General features: G+C 41.4%; 1 protein-coding gene across 2 annotated transcripts in view; it reads left to right on the forward strand.

Moving 5' to 3' along the window:
• The window catches only part of FKBP5 (FKBP prolyl isomerase 5), a 94,652-nt gene that overhangs the window by 23,565 nt on the left and 45,545 nt on the right, over positions 1–25,542 (forward strand). For both annotated transcript variants that reach the window (XM_053247500.1, XM_053247502.1), the window contains exons 2-5: positions 9,433–9,560; positions 12,563–12,707; positions 16,257–16,399; positions 20,034–20,148. In XM_053247500.1, coding sequence (XP_053103475.1) covers positions 9,456–9,560; positions 12,563–12,707; positions 16,257–16,399; positions 20,034–20,148 — 508 coding nt within the window. In that variant the 5' untranslated portion in view covers positions 9,433–9,455. The remainder of the gene's footprint in view (positions 1–9,432; positions 9,561–12,562; positions 12,708–16,256; positions 16,400–20,033; positions 20,149–25,542) is intronic.

A 25,542-nucleotide genomic window follows, 5' to 3' on the forward strand; every position in this document is an offset into this window, starting at 1 on the left:
GGGGTTTAGATTCGTTAGGCACTGGAATACATTTTGGGGGAAGCAAAGCCTGTACAAAAGGGACAGGCTCCACTTGAACCAAAATGGAACCAGACTGCTGGTGCTAAAAATCAAGAAAGTCACAGAGCAGCTTTTTAAATGATGCCTGGGGGATTGCTGGTGGGAACATGGTGGCACCTGCTTCAGCCGGCAAAATCCCCTAAGGTGTGAGAGTGAACATGTTTGGATAAACCAGAAGAGGACAGAGTAGAGCCAGGAGTTGAGCAGAAGGAAACACAGCACAGCTTGCCAAATAGGTGAAATGATGGTAAGGGGGATAGCACACGCCAACATCAAGTGAGGAACCCGGCGTATAGGTGTCTGTATATCAATGCCAGAAGCCTCCGAGCCAAGATGGGTGAGCTGGAGTACTTGGTTACTAATGAGAGCATAGATATAGTGAGTGTAATAGAGACCTGGTGGAATGGTGAGAACCAGTGGGACACGATTATTCCTGGATATAAACTCTATAGAAGGGACAGGGAAGGGAGAGTTGAGGGAGTAGTGGCACTGTATATCAAAGAAGGGATAGATTTCAATAAGCTAGAAAACCTAGGTGGACCAGAGTCCTCTACAGAATCACTATGGGTAACATTACGAGGACTGAAAGGAAATGTGTTACTAGGGATGTGTTATCGCCCTCCAGATCAAAGCACTGAGAGTGACCTGGAATTGGAGAAACAAATAAGAGAGGTGTCAAAGAGAGACAGGGCAGTAATAATGGGTGACTTCAACTACCCAAACATAGACTGGGTAAATTCACATTCAGGTAATTACAGAGAGTCCAGATTTTTAGATCTGCTAAATGACTGTGCCTTAGAACAGTTAGTTGCAGAACCAACCAGAGAGATGGCGACTTTGGATTTAATCCTGTGTGATGCCCAGGACCTGGTGTGAGATGTCAGAGTTGTAGAACCATTAGGTAGCAGTGACCATAGTGTGATCCAGTTCTGCATATATGCGAGTGGAGAATTGTCAAGGAAGTCCAACACAGATGCGTTGGACTTCAGAAGAGGAAATCTCAAAAATGAGGCGACTGGTAAGAAAAAAGTTGAAAGGGAGGGTCAGGAGGGTCAGATCACTCCAGAAAGCATGGCACTTATTTAAAACCACAGTACTGGAAGCACAGTTGGAATGTATACCAAGAAGGAGGAAAGGTACCACCTAGTTGAGGAGGATGCCAGCATGGCTAGCAAGTAGAGTCAGGGAAGCTATAAAAGGGAAGAAGACTTCCTTCAGAAAATGGAAGTCCTGCCCAAATGAAGAGAACAGGAAGGAACATAAACTCTGGCAAAAGAAATGCAAGGACACAATAAGGGATGCAAAGAGAGAGTTTGAGGAGCATATAGTTAGAAGTGTCAAGGGGAATAACAAAAACTTCTTTAAATATATCAGAAGTAGAAAACCTGCCAGGGAGGTGGTTGGACCCTTAGATGAGGATGTGAAAGGGATTATTAAGGAGGATAAGGAGATTGCAGAGAAGCTGAATGAGTTCTTTACATCTGTCTTCACGGCAGAAGATACAGACCATACACCCTCTCCAGAATTGAGCTTTTCAGGTATAGCAGCTGAGGAACTGGGTGAATTTGAGGTGACAAGAGAAGATGTTCTAAACTGTCTTGAAAAGCTAAAAATTAACAAAGTTCTGAAAAAACTCACATGTGAAATTGCCAATCTCCTAGCAAAAGTATATAATTTGTCCCTACAATCAGACTCTGTACCAGAGGACTGGAAAGTAGCCAATGTGACTCCAATTTTCAAGAAGGGATCGGGGAAATTACAGGCCGGTCAGCTTAACTTCAGTGCTGAGCAAATTGATGGAAAGCATACTTAAAGACAAAATTGTTAAACATATAGAAGAACAGGCCTTGTTGAAGAAGAATCAGCATGGCTTCTGCAAGGGAAGGTCTTGCCTCACCAACCTTTTGGAGTTCTTTGAGAGTGTCAACAGGCATATAAAGGTGATCCGGTTGACATAGTATACTTGGACTTCCAAAAAGCTTTTGACAAAGTTCCCCACCAAAGGCTCTTGAGTAAACTTAGCAGTCATGGAATAAGGGGACAGGTTCATGTGTGGATCAGTAAGTGGTTGAAGGACAGGAAACAGAGTAGGAATAAATGGACAGTTTTCACAATGGAGGTAGGTAGGAAGTGGGGTTCCCCCAGGGATTGGGATTGGGACCAGTGCTCTTCAACTTGTTCATAAACGATCTAGAAGTTGGGGTGACAGCAAAGTGGCCAAATTTGTAGATGACACTAAACTATTTAGGGTAGTGAAATCCACAGTGGATTGTGAGGCACTCCAAAAAGATCTCTCCAAACTGGGGGACTGGGTGAAAAAATGGCAAATGTTGTTCAATGTAAGCAAGTGTAAAGTGATGCACATTAGGGCAAAAAACACCAACTTCACATATACGCTGATGGGATCTGAGCTGTTGGTGACTGACCAGGAGAAAGTACTTGGGGTTGTGGTGGACAGATCATTGAAAGTGTCATCTAAGTGTGTGGCAGCTGTGAAAAAAATGAATTTCATGCTAGGAATCATTAGGAGGGGGATTGAAAATAAAAATGGTAATATTATAATACCCTTATACAGGGTGTATAATGACCTTATATGGTGTGGCCACATCTGGAGTACTGTGTACAGCTTTGGTCACTATATCTTAAGAAGGATATTGTAGAACTTGAAAAGGTGCAGAAGAGGGCAACCAAAATGATCAGGGGCCTGGAGCACCTTCCTTATGAGGCTAGGGCTACATCATCTGGGGCTCTTTACCTTGGGGATGAGGCAACTAAGGAGAGACATGATTGAAGTGTATAAAATTATACATGGAGTGGAGAGGGTAGACAGAGAAATGTTTTTCCCCTCTCTCACAACACTAGAACCAGGGGTCATCCCATGAAACTGAAGGTTGGGAAATTTAGGACCAACAAGCGGAAGTACTTTTTCACACAGCTCATAATCTGTGGAATTCCTTGCCATGGGATGTGGTAAAGGCCACCAGCTTGGATGTCTTTAAAAGGGGTTTAGACAGATTCATGGAAGACAGGTCTATCCATGGCTGCTAGTTTGGTGGCTGTGGGCCATCTTGAGCCTCAGAGGCACGATGCCTCTCAATACCAGTTGCAGGGGAGCAACAGCAGGAGAGAGCCCATGCACATACCTCTTCCTGTGGGCTCCCCAGAGGCATCTAGTGGGCCATTGTGTGAAAGAGGATGCTGGACTAGATTGGCCTTGCGCCTTGTCCAGCAGGGCTGTTCTTATGTTCTGTGTTCTTAAGCCTCATTTGATTATAAATTATAATTTACATAATTTATACAAATTCAGAGGCAGAACATATCAAGACAGTCTTACATGCATCAGAGTGTATGAACAGTGTTGAGAGAGAATTTCCTCTGCCAATTAGATGTCTGTGTTGATCATGTTTTGGAAGAGGAAGGGTATCTGTAAACTTCTTCCCAATAGATCAGGGGTGCACCACTCAAATGCCCCAGTGGGTTGGAAACAACCATGACTTGATTCGTGGGGGACCAAGGTCAATTTTTAGTGCACTTATTATTGCATGAAAACGAAAGATAAGTATTAAAGCAATTACTAGTTAGTTGTGGGTCTTTCCCTCCCGCAGGACCCCATAAATTTAACCAAGGATAGTGGCCAGAAAATGAGCCCTTCAGCGGGGCACCAGACTGTGCTAGCCCCACACAAATTTATGTATTTATTGTTAAATTTGTATACCGCCCATTAAAACAATCCCAAGGTGGCTCACACAAAAATTAAAAACAAGACTAAAAATGACACAACTAAAATATTAAGCTAAAATATAAAACAAATCTGACTAAAAAGATTTAAAATACAAGCATAAGAACTGTACAAAATACAAATGCCAAGTTCTTTGTGGTTCCTGCTGTTGCTGGCTACCTGTGGGCCTGCAAAAACATCCCCGTGGGCTGGGTCCAGCCCCTGGGCCTTAGGTTGTGCAGGCCTGCCACATGTGAATGAGATCTATGATTGTTGGAGCACACATTAATTTCTGTGTGATTGCAACTCCCGGCAGTGGCGCTCCCTCCAGCAGCCCATGCACACTGATGTGGCTCCATCACTTCCCTGACCTCCGCGTATGCGTGAATGCCAGAGCTGTACTGCCACTGTGTGCAGGCTGCTAGAGGGAGCGCCGCCACAGCAGGAAGCTGCTGGAGCAGCGGTCACATGGGTAAGGGCTGGTGATGTGCATGAAGCGTTTTGGTGGCTCTAATTTGAAGTTCCGAAACAATTCAAGTTCCCCTGGTCAAAACGTTTTGGGCAGGGGGAGCGGGTACTTTAAATGGAGGGAGGGAGGTCTTACCTGCTCCACCACCACCCCAGCATGATGCTGTCCATGACAAACAGCCTTACTCTCTGTTCTTACAAGTGATGCTATGTGGAGGCTTCCTGTTTGGAGGCAAGAAGTTTCCTGTTCCCAGCGTCATATTGGGCGTCATATAAATGTTCCCTCAGGCATCATATAAATGGTGCAAGGGCACCATCTTGAATGCTCAGCTACTGTCTCCTATGTGTATCAGCATCACTCAGTTTTCCCTTCCCACTGTGGTGCAGGGTTGTCTGTATACTTATTCAGAGACCAAACATGACAACTAAAAAATCTGAGACAGTACATATGTATGAATGGAGGTATAAATGTATTGTACTCTGCTGTAACCCGCACTGTATGTGTATATATGCATAGCTTATGGGAATTTTAAATTGTTTGTGATTAATAAATGTAAATTTGTAAACTGCCAAAGGGCATTGTCAGTTGTAAATTTAATAAACATGCAAGCGGCACATGAATGTTCATGTATGTGTGTTTAATAGATTCTTAATCATTGGTGTCTATGACTTTCAAACTTCTGTTCAGTCATGCCTGTGTATTCTGGATTCTGATTACATTAGCACAGATGGGTGTTTTGTTTTTACTAGAGTTCATTGATTACCATCCATCTCAATCTGGAGAGATAAAAATGTTAAATGAGTGCCAATATTTTCAGTTACTTTTACTAATGTGCTGGCTTGTGTTTGTGAAACAACAGATTTGCTAGAATTCTGTTCTTGAGCAATTTCTGACACTGTCTTTCTGTACCAGAACTGTAGATAGTACAGTATCCTCTTTGGTCAATAACACATTTGTGTGTCTTTCTGGTTAATGATCAGACATAATGTTCAGCTACTCTCCTATTGCCTTGGTAGCCTTTGCTTTTCCCCACCCACTTTTTTTTTTTGGTGCAGTTCAGTTAAACAACCTCAACCAAAAAAGAAATAAGAGACTTGTTTATCTATAGCAGGGCTGCACAACTCCTGGCCACTGTGGCTGGGGATTATGGGAGCTGTAGTCCAAAAACAGCTGGAGGGCTGAGGTTATGCAGCCCTGATCTATAGCTACCCTTTAAATGTGATTGGCTTCCAGATGTTTAGGCCATAGACTTGATGGAGTCTTTCAGAACTATTTTATAGAACATACAGACGTGGTGTTTTCAGATCAATGGAGAATAGCAAACCAAAGTGAATAGCCAGCCAACCCCCTTCTTTACTCTGTATGTAACAGCTCTGTGAACATGTGCTCTGACTGCATGAAGTTAATTTTTAACAGCCTGTATATAACTAACAGGAAACAATTTGTTTAACAAATTGATGAGGGCAGGAAGAACAGGCCAAAACCTATTAGTAGGCTAACTTATTAGTAAAATCTAGACATCAGGGATAGAACAGATTGGTTCGAAATAAAACTTGGGCCTTTCCCAAGTCATTGTCATTGTTGTTAGAACTGAGGTTTTCTGTGTCCATATATGCTTTTTATAAGGCATTCAGCTTGGAACTACCACAAACAAGGGTTGACAGCTTGCAAACCAGAGAACCTTCCTGTTTAATAGCTCTGTAGTTGTGAAAGAGAATACATCAGTAGCTTTTCCTGCTCTATTATTTCCTTGGTCCTGACACTCTGCTTGCTTGCTTACATGCTAGAATGTGCAAGACTTGTTTTTGCCCCATTGCAGGCATGGGTGCAGTGACAGGAGTGGTTGAGTGAAAGGAGGAAAGGCAGTAAATCCCAACTCATTCATATTGGGCTTCAGGGAGCACTGAAATATTCATTCAGAAATAACTGAAAGGTAACTGTAAATATGGCAATGGCATTGAACAAAGGAAGAAGGAGCTGGGCTATATTAAAGCAATATTTAAAGAAGGAGAATTCTCAAGCTGTTAAAGTTTTTTGGATGAACATCCCCATACTCAGAGAAAGTAAAAGCCGTTCCTGCCGCTGCGCTGTACAGAGCCAGCTAACACTAAAAAACCTTTTATCCTATGTGTTGACTTAAATTCAGGCAGTGTCTCCACACCAGCAGTGTACATCCTTAATGTAGAGAAGCTACATGTGTTAGGATGAGAAGTTTTTAAAATGTTCTATCTGTGATGTGCTTCTCTTCCATGGGGAAACACATTTCTGTAGTCTTAATATGCTTGTAACATTTTATATTTAGCTGTTAGGATTAAAGTGCACAATGCCTTTGACTCTTCTTCTTTCATGTGCATAAAGCCTGTACAAATGGAAAGTAAGTTATAATAAACTGAACTATAGATTCAGAGAAGCTTTTTTTTTTTTGCTCATTCAAGCAGTGTTAATTACTCAAAACTCATAAAACAGTAGAATGAACTATTCAACAAACCTTTTTATAGTTTTGTGTGCTACCCATTTTTAAAAACATAAAATACAATTTTTTTTAGGTTGCATACAGTGCTTTGAACTAATACAATTTCCTGCTGGCTGTATTATTCCAAAGGTGGTGGGAAGGTTTCACAGTCATATCTACTTGAATGCCTGTTCTGTATAAAGTGTTGCTTTCTGATTCAGTGTCATGCATTTCCTGATTTACATATTGCTAGGAAACAGTTTGTAAAAACTTAAGACACAGTTCCACAAGCTTTTATGAAGTAAATACTCCTCCCCGACCTAAGTTTATTACATCTTTTGTTGCATCCAGTGAGGTATTTAGACTGAGGATATATATATATATATTTTATATTTATTTTATTTATATACCACCTGACTACAAAGGCTCTAGGCAGTCCAAAAAAATAAACACAATAAAGACAAGATAAAATAAATTGTTAAAACAGCAATTTAAAACATTCAAAGTTTACTAAAAGCCAGGCTAAAAAATGTGTCTTAAGGGATTTTCTGAAGGTTGGTAAAAATGTTAAATCACAAATGTCTATATAGAGAGCGCATTCCATAGCCCAGGAGCAACTACAGAGATGGCTTACTTCTGAGTCACCACTGGATGGGCTGGCGGCATATATTAGATATATAATGTATAGATATACATATATATCTATAGAATATATCATCTGCTATGTGTGCTGTGTTACTTTCCCACCTGCCTGATTCATGCACTCTTTCCTTCTCCTCCCATGTTATGACCTCACCACACCTCCTTGGGTCATCCAACTAATCCCCATACTGTGTTTCCAGCACTTATAAGTTTGCATATAGCAAGCCCAGTCCTATACTCTGATCTGTTTGCTCCTATGCACAATGGAAGAGGATATGTAAGTCAAGGCTTGATTTATTGTCCACTAACTACATTTATTACCTACATACCTGACCATGTGTGAACCACTGGCGAGGCCAAACAGTAGATAATACACTGTAATGTGTTGCAAGCAAACACCAGAGAAGTTTGAAACGATGATGAATGAGTGCAAAACGCACATAGGGCTCCTTCACACAGCATTGAAGAAGCACATCCCCCCCCCATGTGAGTGCATGCTGTATGGAGTTGTGCCAGTTGGAAGTTCTCTGAGACCTGTGCTCTAACTCTGTGTATGCTTGAGGGAATAATATATTTTAAGTATGTATACTGTTTGTACATGCCTTTGGGACACTCAACAAATATTATAAAGGGATGGTGAAAATTCCTAAATTTGATCTAGAGGGAAGTTCCTTCATGACCTTCTGTAGTCAGTAGTGAATTTTGTAGATCTGAGGAAAAGATCAAGCTGCAGGGAGCAGCAAATAACATGAGATGGAAGTGAAATGTGGATGCATAATAGTCGTAAACAAAATGAAAGGGTTATTTGTATATGTAACTCCGGATTCCACCCCAACTTCAGTGTTATATAATAAATACATTGGAAAACGTGGTGCAGGGGGATAGGAAAGCAGGATTTATGGTAGTTTTTTGTACCTTTTGGACAGTGCATGTCCTGCTTGAGACGAGCATAGTCTTACAGCCCAAAACTTTATAAAAGTACTTCCCTCATATCTGAAAATACATGGAAAAAAAGCTGTTTAGCAATATCTGTTTAGCAATGACAGGTGGCTGACTAAAAAGAAAAAAAGGAAAGGGGAAGATGTACAGCATCATTTTAGATTTCTTTAACATCAACTGGGTTGTCTAAAACTATTTTATGCTGTGTATAATGGAGAGTATTTTAAAAACTGGGTTAAATATATCCATTCATTATGACACAGTATCGATATCATCATCTTTCAGTGTGTGCTAATATACCTGTTTCCCTGTGAATTATTGTATGGGAGTGCCTGGGAATTCTAACAGTTTTATTGTTCTGTTCATATTGGCTCAGTCATTACCATATTGTGATGACATGCTGGTGTAAGAGATAATAGCAATAGCAATAGTACTTACATTTATATACCGCTCTATAGCTGGAAGCTCTCTAAGCGGTTTACAATGATTTAGCATATTGCCCCCCAACATTCTGGGTACTCATTTTACCGACCTCGGAAGGATGAGTCAACCTTGAGCCCTTGGTCAGGATCAAACTTGCAACCTTCTGGTTACGGGGCGGCAGTTTTACCACTGCGCCACCAGGGGCTCCTTTTACTAAGTCTTTTACTAAGTCTTTTACTAAGTCTTTTACTAAGTTATTTAGACCCCTGGAAGATGCTGAAAAGCATCATCTCATACTGCACGGGAGGAGGCAATGGTAAACCCCTCCTGTATTCTACCAAAAGAAAACCACAGGCCTCTGTGGTCGCCAGGAGTCAAAATCAACTTGACGGCACACTTTACCTTTACTTTAAAAGGTAAAGTTGTGCCGTCAAGTCAGTGTCAACTCCTGGCGACCACAGAGGCCTGTGATTTTCTTGTTAGAATACAGGAGGGGTTTACCATTGCCATCTCCCACGCAGTATGAGATGATGCTTTTCAGCATCTTCCTATGTTGCTGCTGCCCAATATAGGTGTTTCCCTTAGTCTGGGCAACATACCAGCGGGGTTTGAACCAGTAACCTCTTGCTCCCTAGGCAGGTTACTTCCCCGCTGCGCCAATAGGTGGCCTCAGACCCCTGGTAGGACAAGTTATTGTTTGTATTCATTCGTTGGGTCTGTGTTTCCAAGGGCTGTGCATCTGAAATGAGATCATGACAACCGATGAGGCTACAAAGAAGGAAGGAGAAGTTCAGACAGCAACTCTTGCTGAACAAGGCGAGGATATCACACCAAACAAAGATCGAGGAGTTCTGAAGGTAACACTTCAGGAGAAGATGAACTAAATGCTCTTTCACCCATTCAACAGATCTGAAGCATATCTGGTTATTGTTTGAACAGCAGCACTTTGCTTCTTAGAAATTTCTTTCCAACTATTTCTGTTACTCTAAAGCAGTGGTGGAGGTTCTTGGTCTACTGTGATTAACCTGACCAAAAAATCATCTCTCAAAATGCAGTAAATCCAGTGTATTTTACAATTGGTCATGCACTGAAGCAGCCATATGAGTCTTCTGTTAGATTCTCAGACCATTGTTCAGCACTTTATTTGTATTTATTTATTATTTATTTATTAACATATTTTTATACTGCCCAAAACTTTTATTAGATTTATAGCCTGACCCAGTCTCCCATGTTTGGGAGAAGGGAAATAAAAGTGTTAAAATTTTTGCCAAGAATCAGAATTCAGAAGAAGGAAGAGGTCAGAAGGTGAAGGATCTCCACAACTTGACTTCCTTGGAGCCAAGAGAAGCCTGGAATTGAGGAGAAGGTGCACTGTCAACCCTATTTCTAACCCTAGGGTAGACGCACAGTCCTCCCTATTTCTTTATTGATTGATTTTATTTGATTTGATTTCTATACTTAGCTTCCAAAAATGTCTCAGGGCAGTTTACACAGAGAAAAAATAAATAAATAAGCTGGATCCCTGTCCCCAAAGGGCTCACAATCTAAAAAGAAACATAAGATAGACACCAGCAACAGTCACTAGAGGTACTGTGCTGGGGGTGCATAGGGCTAGTTACTCTCCCCCTGCTAGATAAAGAGAATGACCATGTTAAAAGGGGCCTCTTTGCCAAGTTTCTTCCTTCTGAGCTTTGTGCCACAGATTAAGGAAGTTAGGAAAGAGAGTCTTAAGGATCCTGCAGCATTGGGGGAGGCAAGGTAGGAGTGTGTGTGCTTACTCACTCACTCTGCATACGTATATATGCAGCCCATTAAAATCATTTTCAAATTCTATATGCTTTAAAACTCCACCCCTATTTTATCATTGGCCCCTAAAAGCCAGTTTATTTATTTTTAAATCCACAACAATGCTTATGCAGTAAGTCTTTTGCAGTAAATCTTTAGTGAATCTCCACAGAAGGGAGTTGAGGGACCACCACTGAAATAATATCTTTCTGTCTTGATACCCTTGCAATTCTAACTTAGATGATAAGTTTGATGATAACTGAAAGAGGGTGATGTTATGCAGTGGCACACAGGTTGCAGATTACTCTTGATTATACTGAGCCCAACTCCTTTTAGATGTGTTACTCAAAAGCTCCTTGAATGTAGCACAAAAGAAAGTAAGGGAGCCAGTGCAGAGATGCTGGAGCTTCCAAAGTGTCACCTAGGATAGTTCCATGTAGAGCAGTTTAGCCTCAGCTTTACAAAGGCATTAATTGTCTAGCTGTAAATCTCAGAAAAAGGGTTGCAGCCTTCTTACCAGTCTGGCTATCTAGGCACAGCAGTGAATTTAGGAGCACCTTGAGTGACTGAGGCAAGGAAGGATCTGGACCTCATCAATAATTGGTTCCTATGTCCTACTCAAGTCACTGGATCAGCAGAAAATTACTACTTCAGTCTTGTCAGGATTTTGTTTCAATCAGGTCACTCTCATCCAGTCTCACTGCACCAAGACACTAAGATCTAGGCTAAATGATCAATATTAGCTTCATTTGCATACCTCATGCAGTCTTGCCCAATGGCTTCATACTTGCTGCCCAGGTCAAGGAACACAGTGGATTCCTGCAGGGGAAAGGTCATGTCCTGATGAGCTTTTATTGATGAATGATGCAACTTCCCCGCGGTCTCTTCAGCCTGGTCTACCCTTACAGCAGAATGAGATGGCAGAATTGACTGTTTCATTTCAGGCTGCAGATAGAGGGGCCCAGTTTGGAATACCCTATATTTAAAAAACAAAACTGACACACCAGGCGAAATGCTTATTTATTTTATTTAAAGTATTTGTTCCTTGCTTCTTAAACATGGTTTATGAAGTGCCTCACAAAAAATTAATGTATGATAAAACACAATAGCAGTACTTAAACTAGCAATCAAGATTGAGATAAAAACAGAGAGTCCAGTTTGAGTCAACATCAAGATTATAAATAAAACTCCCCATCCCATCAAAAGCCAGAGTGCAGATGAATGAATAAATGTCTCCATTTGGTGTCTGAATATATAGAGGTCCAAGGAATGGACAGTGGGAGAGTTGCAAAAACAAGATACCGTGACCAAATAGGTCTGGTCCCTAGGTGCCACCAACTTACTCCAGAAGGTGGGGACACTCTGAGCAGGGCCTCTTATGAAGATCTTAACATACAGGCAGGTTTATGAAGAAGCAGGTGGGCCTTCAGGCACCGTGTTCCTAAGCTGCTTAGACTTTAGGAGTCTTGCCCAGTCCACTGGTGCTATGCTAATTTTTCTACTTGCAAAGAGTTCTGTTCGTTCAAGGAATCTCTTTCTCTTTCTCTCTCATTCATATAGATATATATCGGACTTTCTTCACCTACAGCCTGAAGTGGGTGCAGTTTGCTCTACCACTTTGTTTTGCTAGACCAGGCCTTAACATGCTGAATAGCAATTTGGGCATATCATAAAGTTGTCCTATGTCTGTTTTGTGCAGCTAGCAAAGATGTGCACTGGGTTGATTTTTGTTAATTAAACTCCCCTCACTATGGTTCATTAGCATTCACTTCAGAGTAATTTTTGGTTGTGTGAATCCACCATATATCTTCAAGCAAAAAATCAACAACAAATGGTCTAACTATGAGTATATATGAATATTCTTTTCTCTTGTATATCTTGGAAAAAGTTGAGTTCTTTGAATTTGACATGTAGTCCATATGTAGTTCCGCTTTTGCAGTGTAATTATAGCTTATCCACTATCCCTTATTCTCATGTCTTAATGCAGAATCATAGTTTTCAGATCCATGTGCTTGTCTAAAAGGGAAAACTTCTGCAGTCCACTTAAGTGCTTGATTTCCTATCCTCTTTCTAGATTGTGAAGAGGCCAGGGAATAAAGATGAATCTCCTATGATTGGAGACAAGGTTTATGTCCACTACAAAGGGAAGCTGGCCAATGGAAAAAAGTTTGATTCCAGCCGTGACAGGAATGAGCCATTTATCTTCAGCCTGGGCAAAGGTAAAGAGTGGAAAAGGTGGAGAAAGGTAAAGAGAGCCTTAGGGATATAAAGTGGGTTCTTGCCAATTAAATGACAGTTTGTTTATATATAATCCTGTTTTCAGAAAGACTGTGTGACTGACTGCAAACAGAGGAAGGGCTGGGAGTTGGCAGATGTCTAGTTCTGCCAGTTTGCTTCCTTGCTTGTATCGCGTGTTGTGAAATGTCAGTCTTAGTGTGAGATCTCATTGTTAAACATGTTAAAGACACTGATCCTCCAACATTACACACTAAAACTGGCTTAACTCTTAAGCCTCCCCATCAGTCTGGAAACCTGGAAATAATACTGCTGCCAGGAGGCTCAGAACAGGGGCTGTGCTAAGTGGGTTCTATTCACTTTGGGGACACCTCAGCACTTCAAAGGGATCCCAGATTTGCTGTGGGGTCCCCACTTCTCTTCAGTCTGAATTATTCAGGCTCCTGAAATTTTGCTTCAGACCTTCCTCCTCCCCCACCCCTAAAGTACTTACAGGACCAGGCAGGGGGCAGGAGACAGGCCATTTTTCTGTATCTTTGTTCCCAGTGGCAAAGGAACACGGACCATCTTCTGTGATTTTCATTTTAAAATGTTTCACCTTTAATTCCCTTGGGGTCCTGGGAATGGCACAGGTGCTTCTGAGAATTGTCTTCGTCGTCTTCTTCTTCTTCTGTTGCTGTGGCCCCAGCCCCAGAAAAGACTAAAATTATCAGGAGTACCAAGCCAGTCCCAGGTTCCAGGGAAATGAAATTAAAACAATGGTTTTTTAAGTGCAAGCCACAGAAGTTACTGCCTGCTCTCTCACCCCTGGGAGAGTGAAGGTACAGTAATGTACTCTGCCCAGTCCTGTAAGCACTTCTGGGGTGGAAGATGAAATGGGCCAAAGTGATTTTTCAGGAGGCTGAATGGTTCATACTAGTTTGCTTTGGTCTACCTCCAACTAGATGGCAGTTCAAACCAAAGCAGGACAAAGCCTAATATGCCTCCTGAAAACTTCACACAGCCTAACTAGGAATCTTTACAAAGAGAATGCTTAGCCCCCTCACAAAGCTAGAAGTCCCATGAGTCCTTGAGGGAAGCCAGGGCAGTTATATCACTTTGAGTAACAGTTTAGATTTCCAGTGCAGATTTGCCATCAGTGATTCTTGCTAAAATGAGTTGTAGTGTTGCATCAACACTTCTGTGATCCAGAACCTATGCACACAAAACCATGTGCTCTAATGTCTATATACAAGCATGGCTGTCCCAAAAAGAGTGTGAGTGTTCACTCCTCTCTGTTTCCATTTTTTTAAAAAAAGCAGACTCTGGGTGCTTTCATACATTCAAAATCGACCACGAATGCTGACATAGATTGACCTCTGTGCAGTCTCCTCCTGTAAACCTGGAGTAAACTGTTGATTAATTAGCAGAGGCTGGCTTCATCCACCTACTGTCTGGTTATGTTCTTACATGTTTACAACCCTTTTCTGGGTAACCATGAACCAAGGTTACATGACCAGCAGCCTGATGTGGTGTATTTGTTGTGGATTTTAGGTAGGGGACTGAATGTCTGAACTTTCTCCCTGACATGCTAACTTTTGTATGTCCTTTTTCACATGGGAGAGTATTCAGACTTTTCATCTTACTTTCTTCCCCTCCTTACCGCACCCTCCTGAAACCTGCAGTCTGAAATAATACAATAAAGGAATAGATACATCATGTGAGTCTACTGATCATGTTATTGGATCTGTGCAAAAGTGCTTTTGTTTTGCTATTGAGGGTGTGTGTGTATGTGTGTGTGTTTTCATTTTTATGCTTTTCTACTAGCTCGTGCAGATGAAATGAAATGGCAAATTTTAGACCTTCCAGCAGAGAGAATTTCTCAGCCTTCTATTGAGATATTTAAGAAAAGAATTATTGCCAAATCAAAACTCTCTCTCTCTCTCTCTCTCTCTCTCTCTCTCTCTCTCTCTCTCTCTCTCTCTCCCTGTAGGGCTGTAAGGGATCTGGTCAGCCACTCTATGAAACAGGATGCTGGACTAGATAGGCCTTGGGCCTGATCCAGCATCCGTATGTTCTTAAGAGAAGGGAGGCTCATTGTTCAAGCAACCATCACAATGGCATAAACCTATATGAGCATATAAAGCTGTCTTAACTGTGTCAGTTCATGGACTCGAGTCCAATATTGTTTACTCTCACTGGTGACTACTTTCCAGGGTCCAAGGCAAATTTCTTCCGCAGGACCTGCTACCTGAGATCCCTTAAGTGGAAGTGAACCTCCAAACGTACACATCACCTATAGATTAATTTAGATATGTTTATCAGCAGAAAGGAAGAAAAAATTTAAAGGGATATAGTTAATATTCACTAATTTATAAGAACAACTCTCTGAAGACAGAATGGTATCTCTGATTGCTAGCAAGATGTTACTATGGCTTGCTGTTTAGTGTTTTGGGGACACAGTTGCATTGAAATAATTCTTTCATTTCTCCTTCTTAGAAACTAAAGTAAATATTTTGTAAAGGATTTTTATTAGATTCTAAGAAAAGGGGGGCCTTAACTACTATATGGATATATAGCAGCTAAAGCCACCTTGAATTTGTTTTCTACTGATTAATTTATAAAACCTATAGAATGATGATCATGGTGGCTGTAGAATCTGTAGGTCTTCTATTCCTAACTTAATCATCAGAACAAGAATTAATTAAGAACAAGAATCAAGAACACTTTTAAGGACAAGAATCACACACTTAATCAATTCAGACAAGAATGAAAATGGTGGTTGGCTGTTTCTGTTAACTGGAAGGAATGCAAGCATCTATCACTGATTGCATTCAGCTCCCTCATATTTGAGAACGGTGTCTTTTGGAGTAGCATCTTTGTTCTGCTCTTCAGTTGCAAAAAGGTACATAGAGAGGTATTCTTTACAGCTGTGTGCCAGCTGTAGAGAGCCCTTCTTCAAGAGATACATTAAACTAACCCTGAGCATATGATAGCAGCAATAATATATTTGCTTTTTGGCAAACTAAATAGTGACTGAGAGAAAGTATGGGTTTGCTATAGTCACATGTCTTTCATTTTATGTTTTTTGTTATGCTTTGTAAGCCCTTGGGAGTAGGATGGATTATTGTACTAAATAAATAACTGCATATTCACAGATTATCAGACTATTCTTGCAAAGTCCCTGTTCATGTGGCCACATTTGAAACTGATATGTGCCCTATCCTCCTTGCCTTTATCCATAACTTGCTACAGTTCTTCAGCGACAAACATATGTAAGCTTTCCTTGCTGAAACGAATGCAGCTCCTCTTAAAGAAGGGATCGAGAAAATATTCCACAACTTCCTTGTGCAATTGTCTGATGCCGATGCAACTGAGAGATACAGCTTGATATGATGGATGTTGCATAACAGTCTGGTTTATTTGGTGATTCTACTATACACATATGTTCACAAAGTATCAGTGTATGGCTTAAAAATTGAAATGAAATTGAGCTGTATCTGTGACTCGTATTGACTAAACAAAGCTGTTTAATTGTAATTTCTCTTTATTAGGCCAAGTCATCAAGGCATGGGATATTGGGGTTGCCACCATGAAAAGAGGAGAGATCTGCCACTTGCTGTGTAAGCCAGAGTATGCATATGGTTCTGCTGGCAGTGTCCCAAAAATCCCCTCTAATGCAACACTCTCCTTTGAGGTAAGTCACTGACTGAGGAGATTATGTGACCAACGTAACTGAGTTTTACTACTTTCCAAGAAAAAGACTGGGTTTGTGGCTGTTTAATAGGCACATGACTGCTTTGCAACAGGTTCACACTGTTGGCAAACACTGGCAGCCATGGACTGAGAGAGAGACATTAGAACAGGACTTCAATCCATTCTCTTCCTTACTTGTGATGTGACACCACCAATCTCCCCAGGCAACCAAGAGATATGGTGGAAATTCTTATCCATGGTCTCTGTATAGTGACACATACAGGAGATCTGCACTTGCACAGAATAGCATGTCTAGAGCTTTGTGGAGACGCCAACAGATCTGTGTCCTTTCCTATTAGCCCATGTTCCTGTACTGAAGGCAGCCTTCTTGTAGAGAGTAGAAGAGGGATTTGGGGATACTCATTTAATATTGGAAAGAGGGAATATCTGAGAAGCTGAAAGTGAGAACCTCCTTGGACTTGAGATGTGGTAAGGAAAGGAGATAGTGGCTGAGTCTTCCTCTTTTTGTCAAGTCACCAGAAAAGTGCTCCACAAAGAGCTACTGTTGTGTTCCACAATTGTACTCTTGTGCTGTATTGCACTGAAGACGGTCTGCTGGACACATATTCCAGGAAAGGGCCGTAAAACCATAATTGCTTTTGGAGAGCTTAGATTCTATGTGTAGTGATCAAAGTGTGTTAAAGCAAGCAGTGGGTAAAGTGTATTGTTGAAGCTTAGCTTCTACAAACCTCTGTATCCGTTCATCTGCTTCTGTTGTTGTCCTTGGTGGGCCAAACGTCAGGTAATAAAACTAATTAAATGTATGTTAAATTCTTGACCTCCTATCCAGATATCTTAGAGGTTGAATTAAGACAATATATATGAAGTGTTTTGAATTCTCAAATGTGGTATACAGATGCTAAATATTATCACTGAAATTGCATCCTATGTTGGACTCTTATTCTATAAATGCGAAGAATGAATAGGAGGAAAACTAGCTGTTATGAGCATCCATGGCAGCATAGTTTCAAACAAAAACAGAGATGAAACTAATAAAAACAGAGGTCCTGGGATTGAAAGCACATTGTATGTTGCTAAAAACTAATCAGCCATATTGAACTGGAAACAGTGCTGAAGATGGAGTCAGATTGAGCTGGGGGTTTTTTTAATACATTGTGGCATATCTCTACATAATGCTGTTAGCCCCCAAACCTGAAGGGATTATACAAATAGTTTTATCTCTTGCATGTCTCTCAAACTACAAGCCTTGATCTTGTAGCAGTTGTGTTGCTGTTCAGATGTAATGCAGGGAGGAACCTTGCTGAAGTGGAAAACCCTACTTACGCTTCTTGAGAAGGGTTATGTGCGCTGAAGACTAGGAAAGTTGAAACCAATTATTTTAAAAAGGGGGGCTTTGAAGGGGTGAGGAGGCTTTGGAGGGGTGGTTCTAAAACATTTAAAATTGTCTGGACATGGTTGTTGAGTGGGAAGAATAATGTCTATTGCATAAGGTACTGTCATGAGCATTGTCAAGTAGGGACACAACTACATTGTACTACTGATTTTTCTAGTGGGACAAGCATTTCTTTTTGACAGCAACCACTGTTAAAGTTTGATTGCTAGCAAAAAGAACTTGCTTGCAGTGAAGATGCAGGCTGGAAACAAGACACTTGTATTTCTACAACTGAAAGATTAATGTGAAGAGGGTGGCACACTGGTTTGCCCATTAGATGAGCAAATGTCTATAGTTACCCTTAGTTGCCACAAAGTTATCTGGATATGTACAAATCAAACTGCAAAGCCCCCAGCCTGGCACTTCTAATAGTATTCAATGGAGTATACTAATTGCACCCTAACTCTGGAGGAAATATTTCCAGAGAAGACCTCTACAACGTCTGTCTTCCTTTAGTGAACTCTGATGTATCTAAGAAAAGGTTGTGGCTGATACGTCCTGCAGCATAATGCCAGGAGTTCTGAACCGCCCACACTGCTACACATATCTAAAACACATGCCTATGTTACTGTGCAACAGGACTGTTCCTTACTATTTACTGTTGCACATTCACATGTTGCAATGTGACTTGCATTGTGTTGCAACATGTGATTGTTAGGGATGTGCAAATTGATTCACGTACAAATTGATTTGTACCCGAATCTAGCTGATTTGGGTGATTTGGAGATAAAACAAATCACCCCTGTGCTCCATTGGCTAGATTTGGGTACAAATCAAATAATGCCTGATTCGATTTGAATCTATTCAAGATACGGATCCCTGCTGTTAATTCCCCCAGATTAACAGCTTTCATTTTTTAAAAAAATGCTAAGCTCTAGCCCTCAAAAATTTCTAAAATATAAACTGAGTACCCAGTGGGTTGCGGGGTAGTTGGAACATGGCATGCCACTAATTCCCCACCTGCAAAGCAGTGGGGTCAAAATGAACAGAAGAAATGAAGGTGTGTAATGAAGACACCAAAGAATCTAAACACTTCAAAAATACCTAAAAAATAAACTGACTACCCCAGTGTGTGGGGGGTGGGGTGGGGTGTAGTGGACACATGGCAGTTGACAGTTGGCAGTGTCCAGTGATAGTCAAAATGAACAGAAGAAATGAAGTTGTGCAATGAATCCTCATAATGATTCATTATGATGAAAAGTTATTATACACCAAAGAACACTTGAAAGATAATGACTGCACATTTTGCTCCATAACTCCACTTCTGCAAGGGCTAGAACTTAGCTTTTTAAAAAAAAGAAAGCTGGGGTCCGTTCTAGGTTAGGATATGGCAACTTTGAATCCCCATTGTTTCCTATGGTGGAAATGTTCAAAATCAGTAAAAACTAATAAAAATCATTAAAAATAAACCGTCCCACCACCTTGAAATTCGGTTGGTAGGTGGCACCCATGGGGAGCTACCCACCACGCAAATTTGATGCCCCTAGGACCTTGTTAAGTGGTCTGAATCAATCCGAATCTGATTCAAATAAAAGCAAATACAAATTGAATCTGGGGTGATTTGGAGGGGGTGGATTTGGATACCAAAAAAAAGGGGGGTGATTTGTTTGGGGCACAAATCAAATAAAAAAAATCGATTTGTGCACATCCCTAGTGATTGTGCAACGATAAGTAGTAGGGAACAGCCCTGTTGCAGACAACACACATACCTACCTTACTGTGAAACAGCACAAGCGGTTCAGAACTGCCCATGGTGCAATGGGACATGTCAACTGCTATATGTTGCATATCATGGGACAACTGATTACTTTTCATTGCTTTTTTATATTCTTCATATATTGGACACGTTTTGATTCCCAGTTAGTGGTTCTAATGAACTCTAGTATAAATATACTCCTCCATTATCTGCTTGTGGGTGGTCATTTTTCCCCTGCATATGGTGGATTTGTCTGAATTATACACCACGAGGAGCTGGAATGAGTAATTCATGTAGTCCTTTTGTCCGTGAGTAGGAACAAGATGGCTGACTAAGAATAGTTATGTGGAGAAGCCCTTGGATCTGAAGCTCATCTCTCAACAATCCTGCTCTTGTTTGAAATATGGCAATTAAATTGTTCCAGTCTAGATGACATCACTTATTTGATGTTTTCCTCTACTTATATTGTTCTATTTTATTTTTAAGATTGAGTTGCTTGATTTCAAAGGAGAGGATTTATTTGAGGATGGAGGCATCATCCGCAGAATCAAACAGAAAGGTGAAGGATATTCCAATCCCAACGAAGGAGCTGCTGTACAAAGTGAGTGCCAGCTTAGATGGAGGACTGCAGCTACAGCTGAATGCAATTGTGCAGATGGGTGGGATTTATAGCAGTTGAATTCTTGGTGGTGGTGAGTTGTTATCTGTTCATTATCAGGTTTTATACATAGAGACAGAAAGATTAGAATAACATGTGCATCTTCGTTTCCCATTTTATTTGGGAGTTTCCGTGAATCTGCATGCAAGTGAATAGAGCACAAGGTGTTCAGTTGAGTGCCAGCATTGTGATTGTGAGGAGGCTGTTTGGAAGCCAGTTGAACTAGATGGACTTTTAGTGCAGCCATGGGGTGGGGGGTTGATGGGAGTGGGGGTTTTTTTGGTGGGGGGTGACAGAGACACAGACGGATTGATTTTAGTTGATTTAGACATACATTGTTGAAATGACTTCACTTGAAATACCTGTATATTCTAATCAATAATTGTTCTGCTGTCTGCACATCAATGTGCTATTGCTGTTGGGTTTGGGGGCTGCTGGTTCTAGGGTTATGTTTGATTACTATAGTGTCCTAGATCATGTTTTTATTCTTGTTGCTAGCTGCCTTTTGGTTTCCTGTGACAAGAAAGGTGGGATAGAAATGTTTTACAATAAATACTGTGTAGTATTGCAGTGGAACACTTCAATTGTGATTATGTATTTTCCCAGTAAAGAGCAAGAAGGTGGCAGCTCTTAAGTACTAGTTTTTAAAAAGTTATAAGCCCCTGTCAACCTCAATTTCCATGTGAAATCTGGAAATCATAATATGGGATAGTTATAAGCCCACCCCAAATCCAGTATGATAACCGGATTACATTGCAGGGCTATTAACCTGACTCTGCATGCCCTTTCCCTAAAACTTACAATATGGGGATAATATATTTGATTTGCCTTTTCTTTTTAATCTTCCTTATGGAGGAAATAATATTGGATAGTTTTATTTCTCTGCACCTGGCACAAGAAGCATTTGCAATGCAGTCTTCTAAACTTTTAAGAATTCAAAGCATTCACAGTTTTTGCACACTAGAAGTCTTGAGTTTGAAAGAGCATGAACTTCTCTCTTTGCTTGTACTTCTTCTTTGACTTGAAATATGGGGATAATATATTTGACTAGAGGGCACGATACTATCCAAGCTGCAGCTACAATCCTAGATTTCTCTTATGAGCAGGTTGCTTTCCACCCCTCTGAGAAAAAATGGCACAGACAGTGGCTGACATCTTGACTAATGAAGGATATGTGTAAGAGGTTCTGTGGGGGTGCTCCAGGAGCCCCCATGCAACTTTCCCAGACTGCATGCGTTGTTGTGCAAGGGGGCTAAGGCTTCTGAGTGCTGCTTGTGTTCTGGAAGTGCTCTATAAGATCAGAAACACATCAGTGACCCTCATCAATGTGTTTCAAATACAATATTCATTGTGTTGTGGTGTTTCTGATTTTACAGAGTGCTTCTGGGGCACAAACAGTACCTGAAGTTGTAACTATAGGATGTGGCCATCCCCACCCCACCCCACCCAGTAATGCACCAGAAAAAGAATGGAACGTCATGCCGTTGCTTCCTTTTTCCTGGTGCACTATAGGGCGAGAAAGAAAGGCAACAATTTGCAACACCATTGCTGCAGCTGCCCAGAAAGCAGCTGATTTCATCAGAGAAGCCAGATCTTCATTAAGAAGTAAGCCCCCCAGCCCTTCCATCCTGATGTATCAAGTTAATGTCAAATTTTATTTATTTATTTATTTATTCATTTATTTATTTATTTTATTATAATAAATTTTATTTATTTATTTATTTATTCATTCATTCATTTATTAATAAACCGCCCCATCCAGAGGCTCTGAGAGGTGTACAATAACTTTTTAAAAAAACATAAAACCCACAATTAAAACAATGCTAAAACAATATAAAAACAATTCAAAAATGATTAAAACTATTTAAAACCAATTAAAATACTTTAAATATATTAGGTCAATGTGATCCACACCATACCCTGCATCATGTGCACAATACAATAATGGCTTGGATCATTACTGGGATCAGGCCAGTAATTTGGCCCATGCACAGCCCCACCATTGGTCCCCTTTCTACAAGGGCTGTGACAGCATCTGCAGCCTTTGACCAGGATATTGCTATTGCTGAACTCAGTCAAGCAACTGTGTGGTCTCAACTATCCACATTCATATGGCTTTAGGCCCTTGGTGTCCATTCCTGCACCAATTTGGCTTTTGCTGGAGTGGACCTATAATTGATACTCAGTTCATCTTTCCAGGTAAGATAGCTTGCTATTGTTCCATAGGTGTGAATGCACACAGACCACAAGTTGCTTACTTGGACCTGATATTCTCTGAGTGGTCACCTATGCAGTTGCACAACTCCCCCTCTCTCCACTGTGGGGTTCTCTTTGTCTTTTTTGTCTTCCCTGACTTTCAGCTGCAGTGGTCTATAGAACTGAGGGAGGAGGTGTGGACCATGCGTATCTGGACATACATTTGTGCTTCATGAGGATGTGGCTCATCAAAACTCTTGAGGCTAAAAAATTTTCTTGAGAACTCTGGCAAGTTCCACATGAAGTTCTGTGCAAGTGCAGATCCCATAGGTGTGACAGCATAGATGACCACTCAAAGAACTTCAGTTACAAGTAAGCAACATGTTTTTTGTTTGATGTATAAACTCTCAATGGACTTAAGGACAGCCGAGAGCTGGTTTGTATGAGAGAGCCGGCAGCAGGACTCTCTCTTCAGCTACCTGATTCATACCTTCAGATGTGGATATTCTAATATTTATTTTTCTTGGAAAATCCAGCTATATAAGCTCCAAGACTTATGAGGCTTTAGGGTTTAATGGAAAATGTTGTGCAGAGAGAGCAGTTGGCTGCTGAGGAGGAGGTTTCTGGGATGTCACCTGAGTAGTGTTCTCTGAATCACACTTAACACTATGTTCTGTGGTAAGCCCCCCTGTGGTTTTGGCTACAAACCAGTCCTAAATTCTGCAACAGTCTGCAAAGAGCTAATGACGAAACACATATTACTACTTTTTCTCTGTTCTCGGACGTAATGGTAAATAATGATATGTTCTGGGTTTTGTGTGTCTGTGAACGGCACAATTATAATACTGGTACTGTGGGCAACACCATAACAGGGTCCTTCATAAATCCCACCTCAGTAGTTTTTCTGGCTCTTATGTGGCTATTAACACTATGTGACTGTTCAAGTTTGACTTATTGAAGCTTTCCTCATGAACGAATTATATTTAAGGTATATAGTGATAGGCATATTAGTAATACAGTAGCTAGTTTAAACTAGTTAGCATGTAATCATTAGTTTTATCAATCAATCATCTTTATTATGGGCCAAGACCAACATAAGATAAAGCCAAAGAGCATAATTAAAAATAAATTATGGAACCATAAGACTATGTTTTAAATTTCTACTCTAATGCTATAAAGCTATAATATAATAGTAAAAGGCTGCTACCCTTAGTGGGTAGCTATAAAATTATTAAAATTATATAAGCATATAAAATGTTGAGTATATAAAATGCAAAAAGCAATAGCTAAAACAGAATATATAAAATCTAAATACAAACACTAAAAATAATAGTGTAATCAGCAGTTTAAAACTATGCAGAGCTGCTGCAAGGAAATGGTCTTGCAGTTACGACCTGGCGGGATACTACATGCTACCACGCAGAACTTGGCGGTGTTATACGTGAAAGCCAGGTCTTCATCTGAGAGCAGCAACTGGGTATAGATATGGTTTGGGCAGCCAGGGTACTTGCAAAATAGCAGAAATATAAGCTTGGCCCGAATGTCTCTGTAAAAGCGGCAAAAAAGGAGTACATGTTCTGTGGTTTCTATCTCCCCAGTGTCACAGGGCAAAGTCTCTCTGCAATTGGGATCTTTCTGTATTTGCCTTCCAGTACAGCAGAGGGAAGGGCATGACAACAGGCAAAGGTATTAGCCCTTCTGTGGCTTGGGATTTCTAGCTGTGACAGGTACGCAGCAGAGGCGGCAGAGTATCTGAGCCTTTCTGAGGACAGGCAAGATGGAACCCTGCCTAGGTCAGCCTGGCGCTCAGTGTCCATTATCCTCTGTTTGATGACTGATTTCGCCTGGTCATGGCCCATAGCAAGTGTGTGTGTGTGTGGGGGGGGGGAGATAAAGCCCAGGAGCACCAATTTAGTCCACACGGCCCTTTTCCAGGAAGATTGAAAATTGTCCAGTAGGGCCAGAGGGGCCAAGCCCTGAGGCTTGAGGGATAATTTAAGACAGAGGTTAAGAATGGATAGCCACACTCTGGCCTCAACCTTTATCATGCCAGTTTCCAAGTGCAGTGTGACATTTGAGACACAGCGAGTCACTTGGAGGGCTGCTCTTAGAAATTTGGACTGCACCAATTCCGAGGGGGCAAGATTGGAGGGGCCCCCCAATTGGGCACCATAGAGGAGTTGTGCCAACATCTTGGCTTCAAATAATTTGAGCGTAGGGATGTGCCCGGACCAGTCCGGACCTGGGTGGTTCGGTTCAGGTGGGGGGGTTGCTTTAAGAGCAGGGGGAGGGTTTACTTACCCTTCCTGCTCTGGCGCCCATAATTTTAGTAGTAATTGGGGCGGCAGGATACCTCCCTGCCGCCCCTTCCCCGCTTTTGCTATGAAAAGCTCCCAGGAGTCCTCTGCACACATGCACACGTCACAGATGTGAAGCACGCACACATTGTGTGCGCGCGCAGAGAACTCCTGGGAGCTTTTCATAGTGAAAGCAGGGAAGGGGCAGCAGGGAGGTATCCTGCCGCCCCAATTACTACTAAAATTACGGGCGCCAGAGCGGGAAAGCAGCGGGAGGGGTAAGTAAACCCTCCCCCTGCTCTTAAAGCAACCCCCCACCCCAGTGCCGGACTGCAGTTTGGCGGTTCCGTGCACACCCCTATTTGAGCGCTGTGGGTACATACTGGTCCTCTCTAGTCCATAGGAATTTTAGAATGGCAGTGGAGCTCCTCTGAGCGGTAAGGGCGACATGATTACGATTTCTTGAGCCAGAGGCATGTAGAACCACTCCCAGATATTTGAAACAAGCGACCTGTTCAATTTTGTGGCCATTTATGCTCTAGGGACAGGATTTGGGTCTTCTGGCAAAAGCCATAACTTTTAGTCTTTTGATAGTGGATTTCTAGTTGGTTGTTCCTGCAGGTGCTGAAGCACCAGGTGTCAATCGGTTATGGATCTACACACCCTAAAGCTGGCTTGCTCTTCTGCAACCAGATTTTCTTGATCCAGCCACTCCTTAAGGTTCCCATGTAGATGTCTAGCATAGAGCTTGCTGATGGTGTTGAGCAGGCTGATGGGCTTATAGTTGGTGGGGTCATCCTTTCTTCCCTTTTTGAATATGGGGATGATAATCGCCAGCCCCCAG

Source organism: Hemicordylus capensis, chromosome 4, assembly GCF_027244095.1.
Source record: "Hemicordylus capensis ecotype Gifberg chromosome 4, rHemCap1.1.pri, whole genome shotgun sequence".
In the NCBI taxonomy this organism is placed as follows: Eukaryota; Metazoa; Chordata; class Lepidosauria; order Squamata; family Cordylidae; genus Hemicordylus; species Hemicordylus capensis.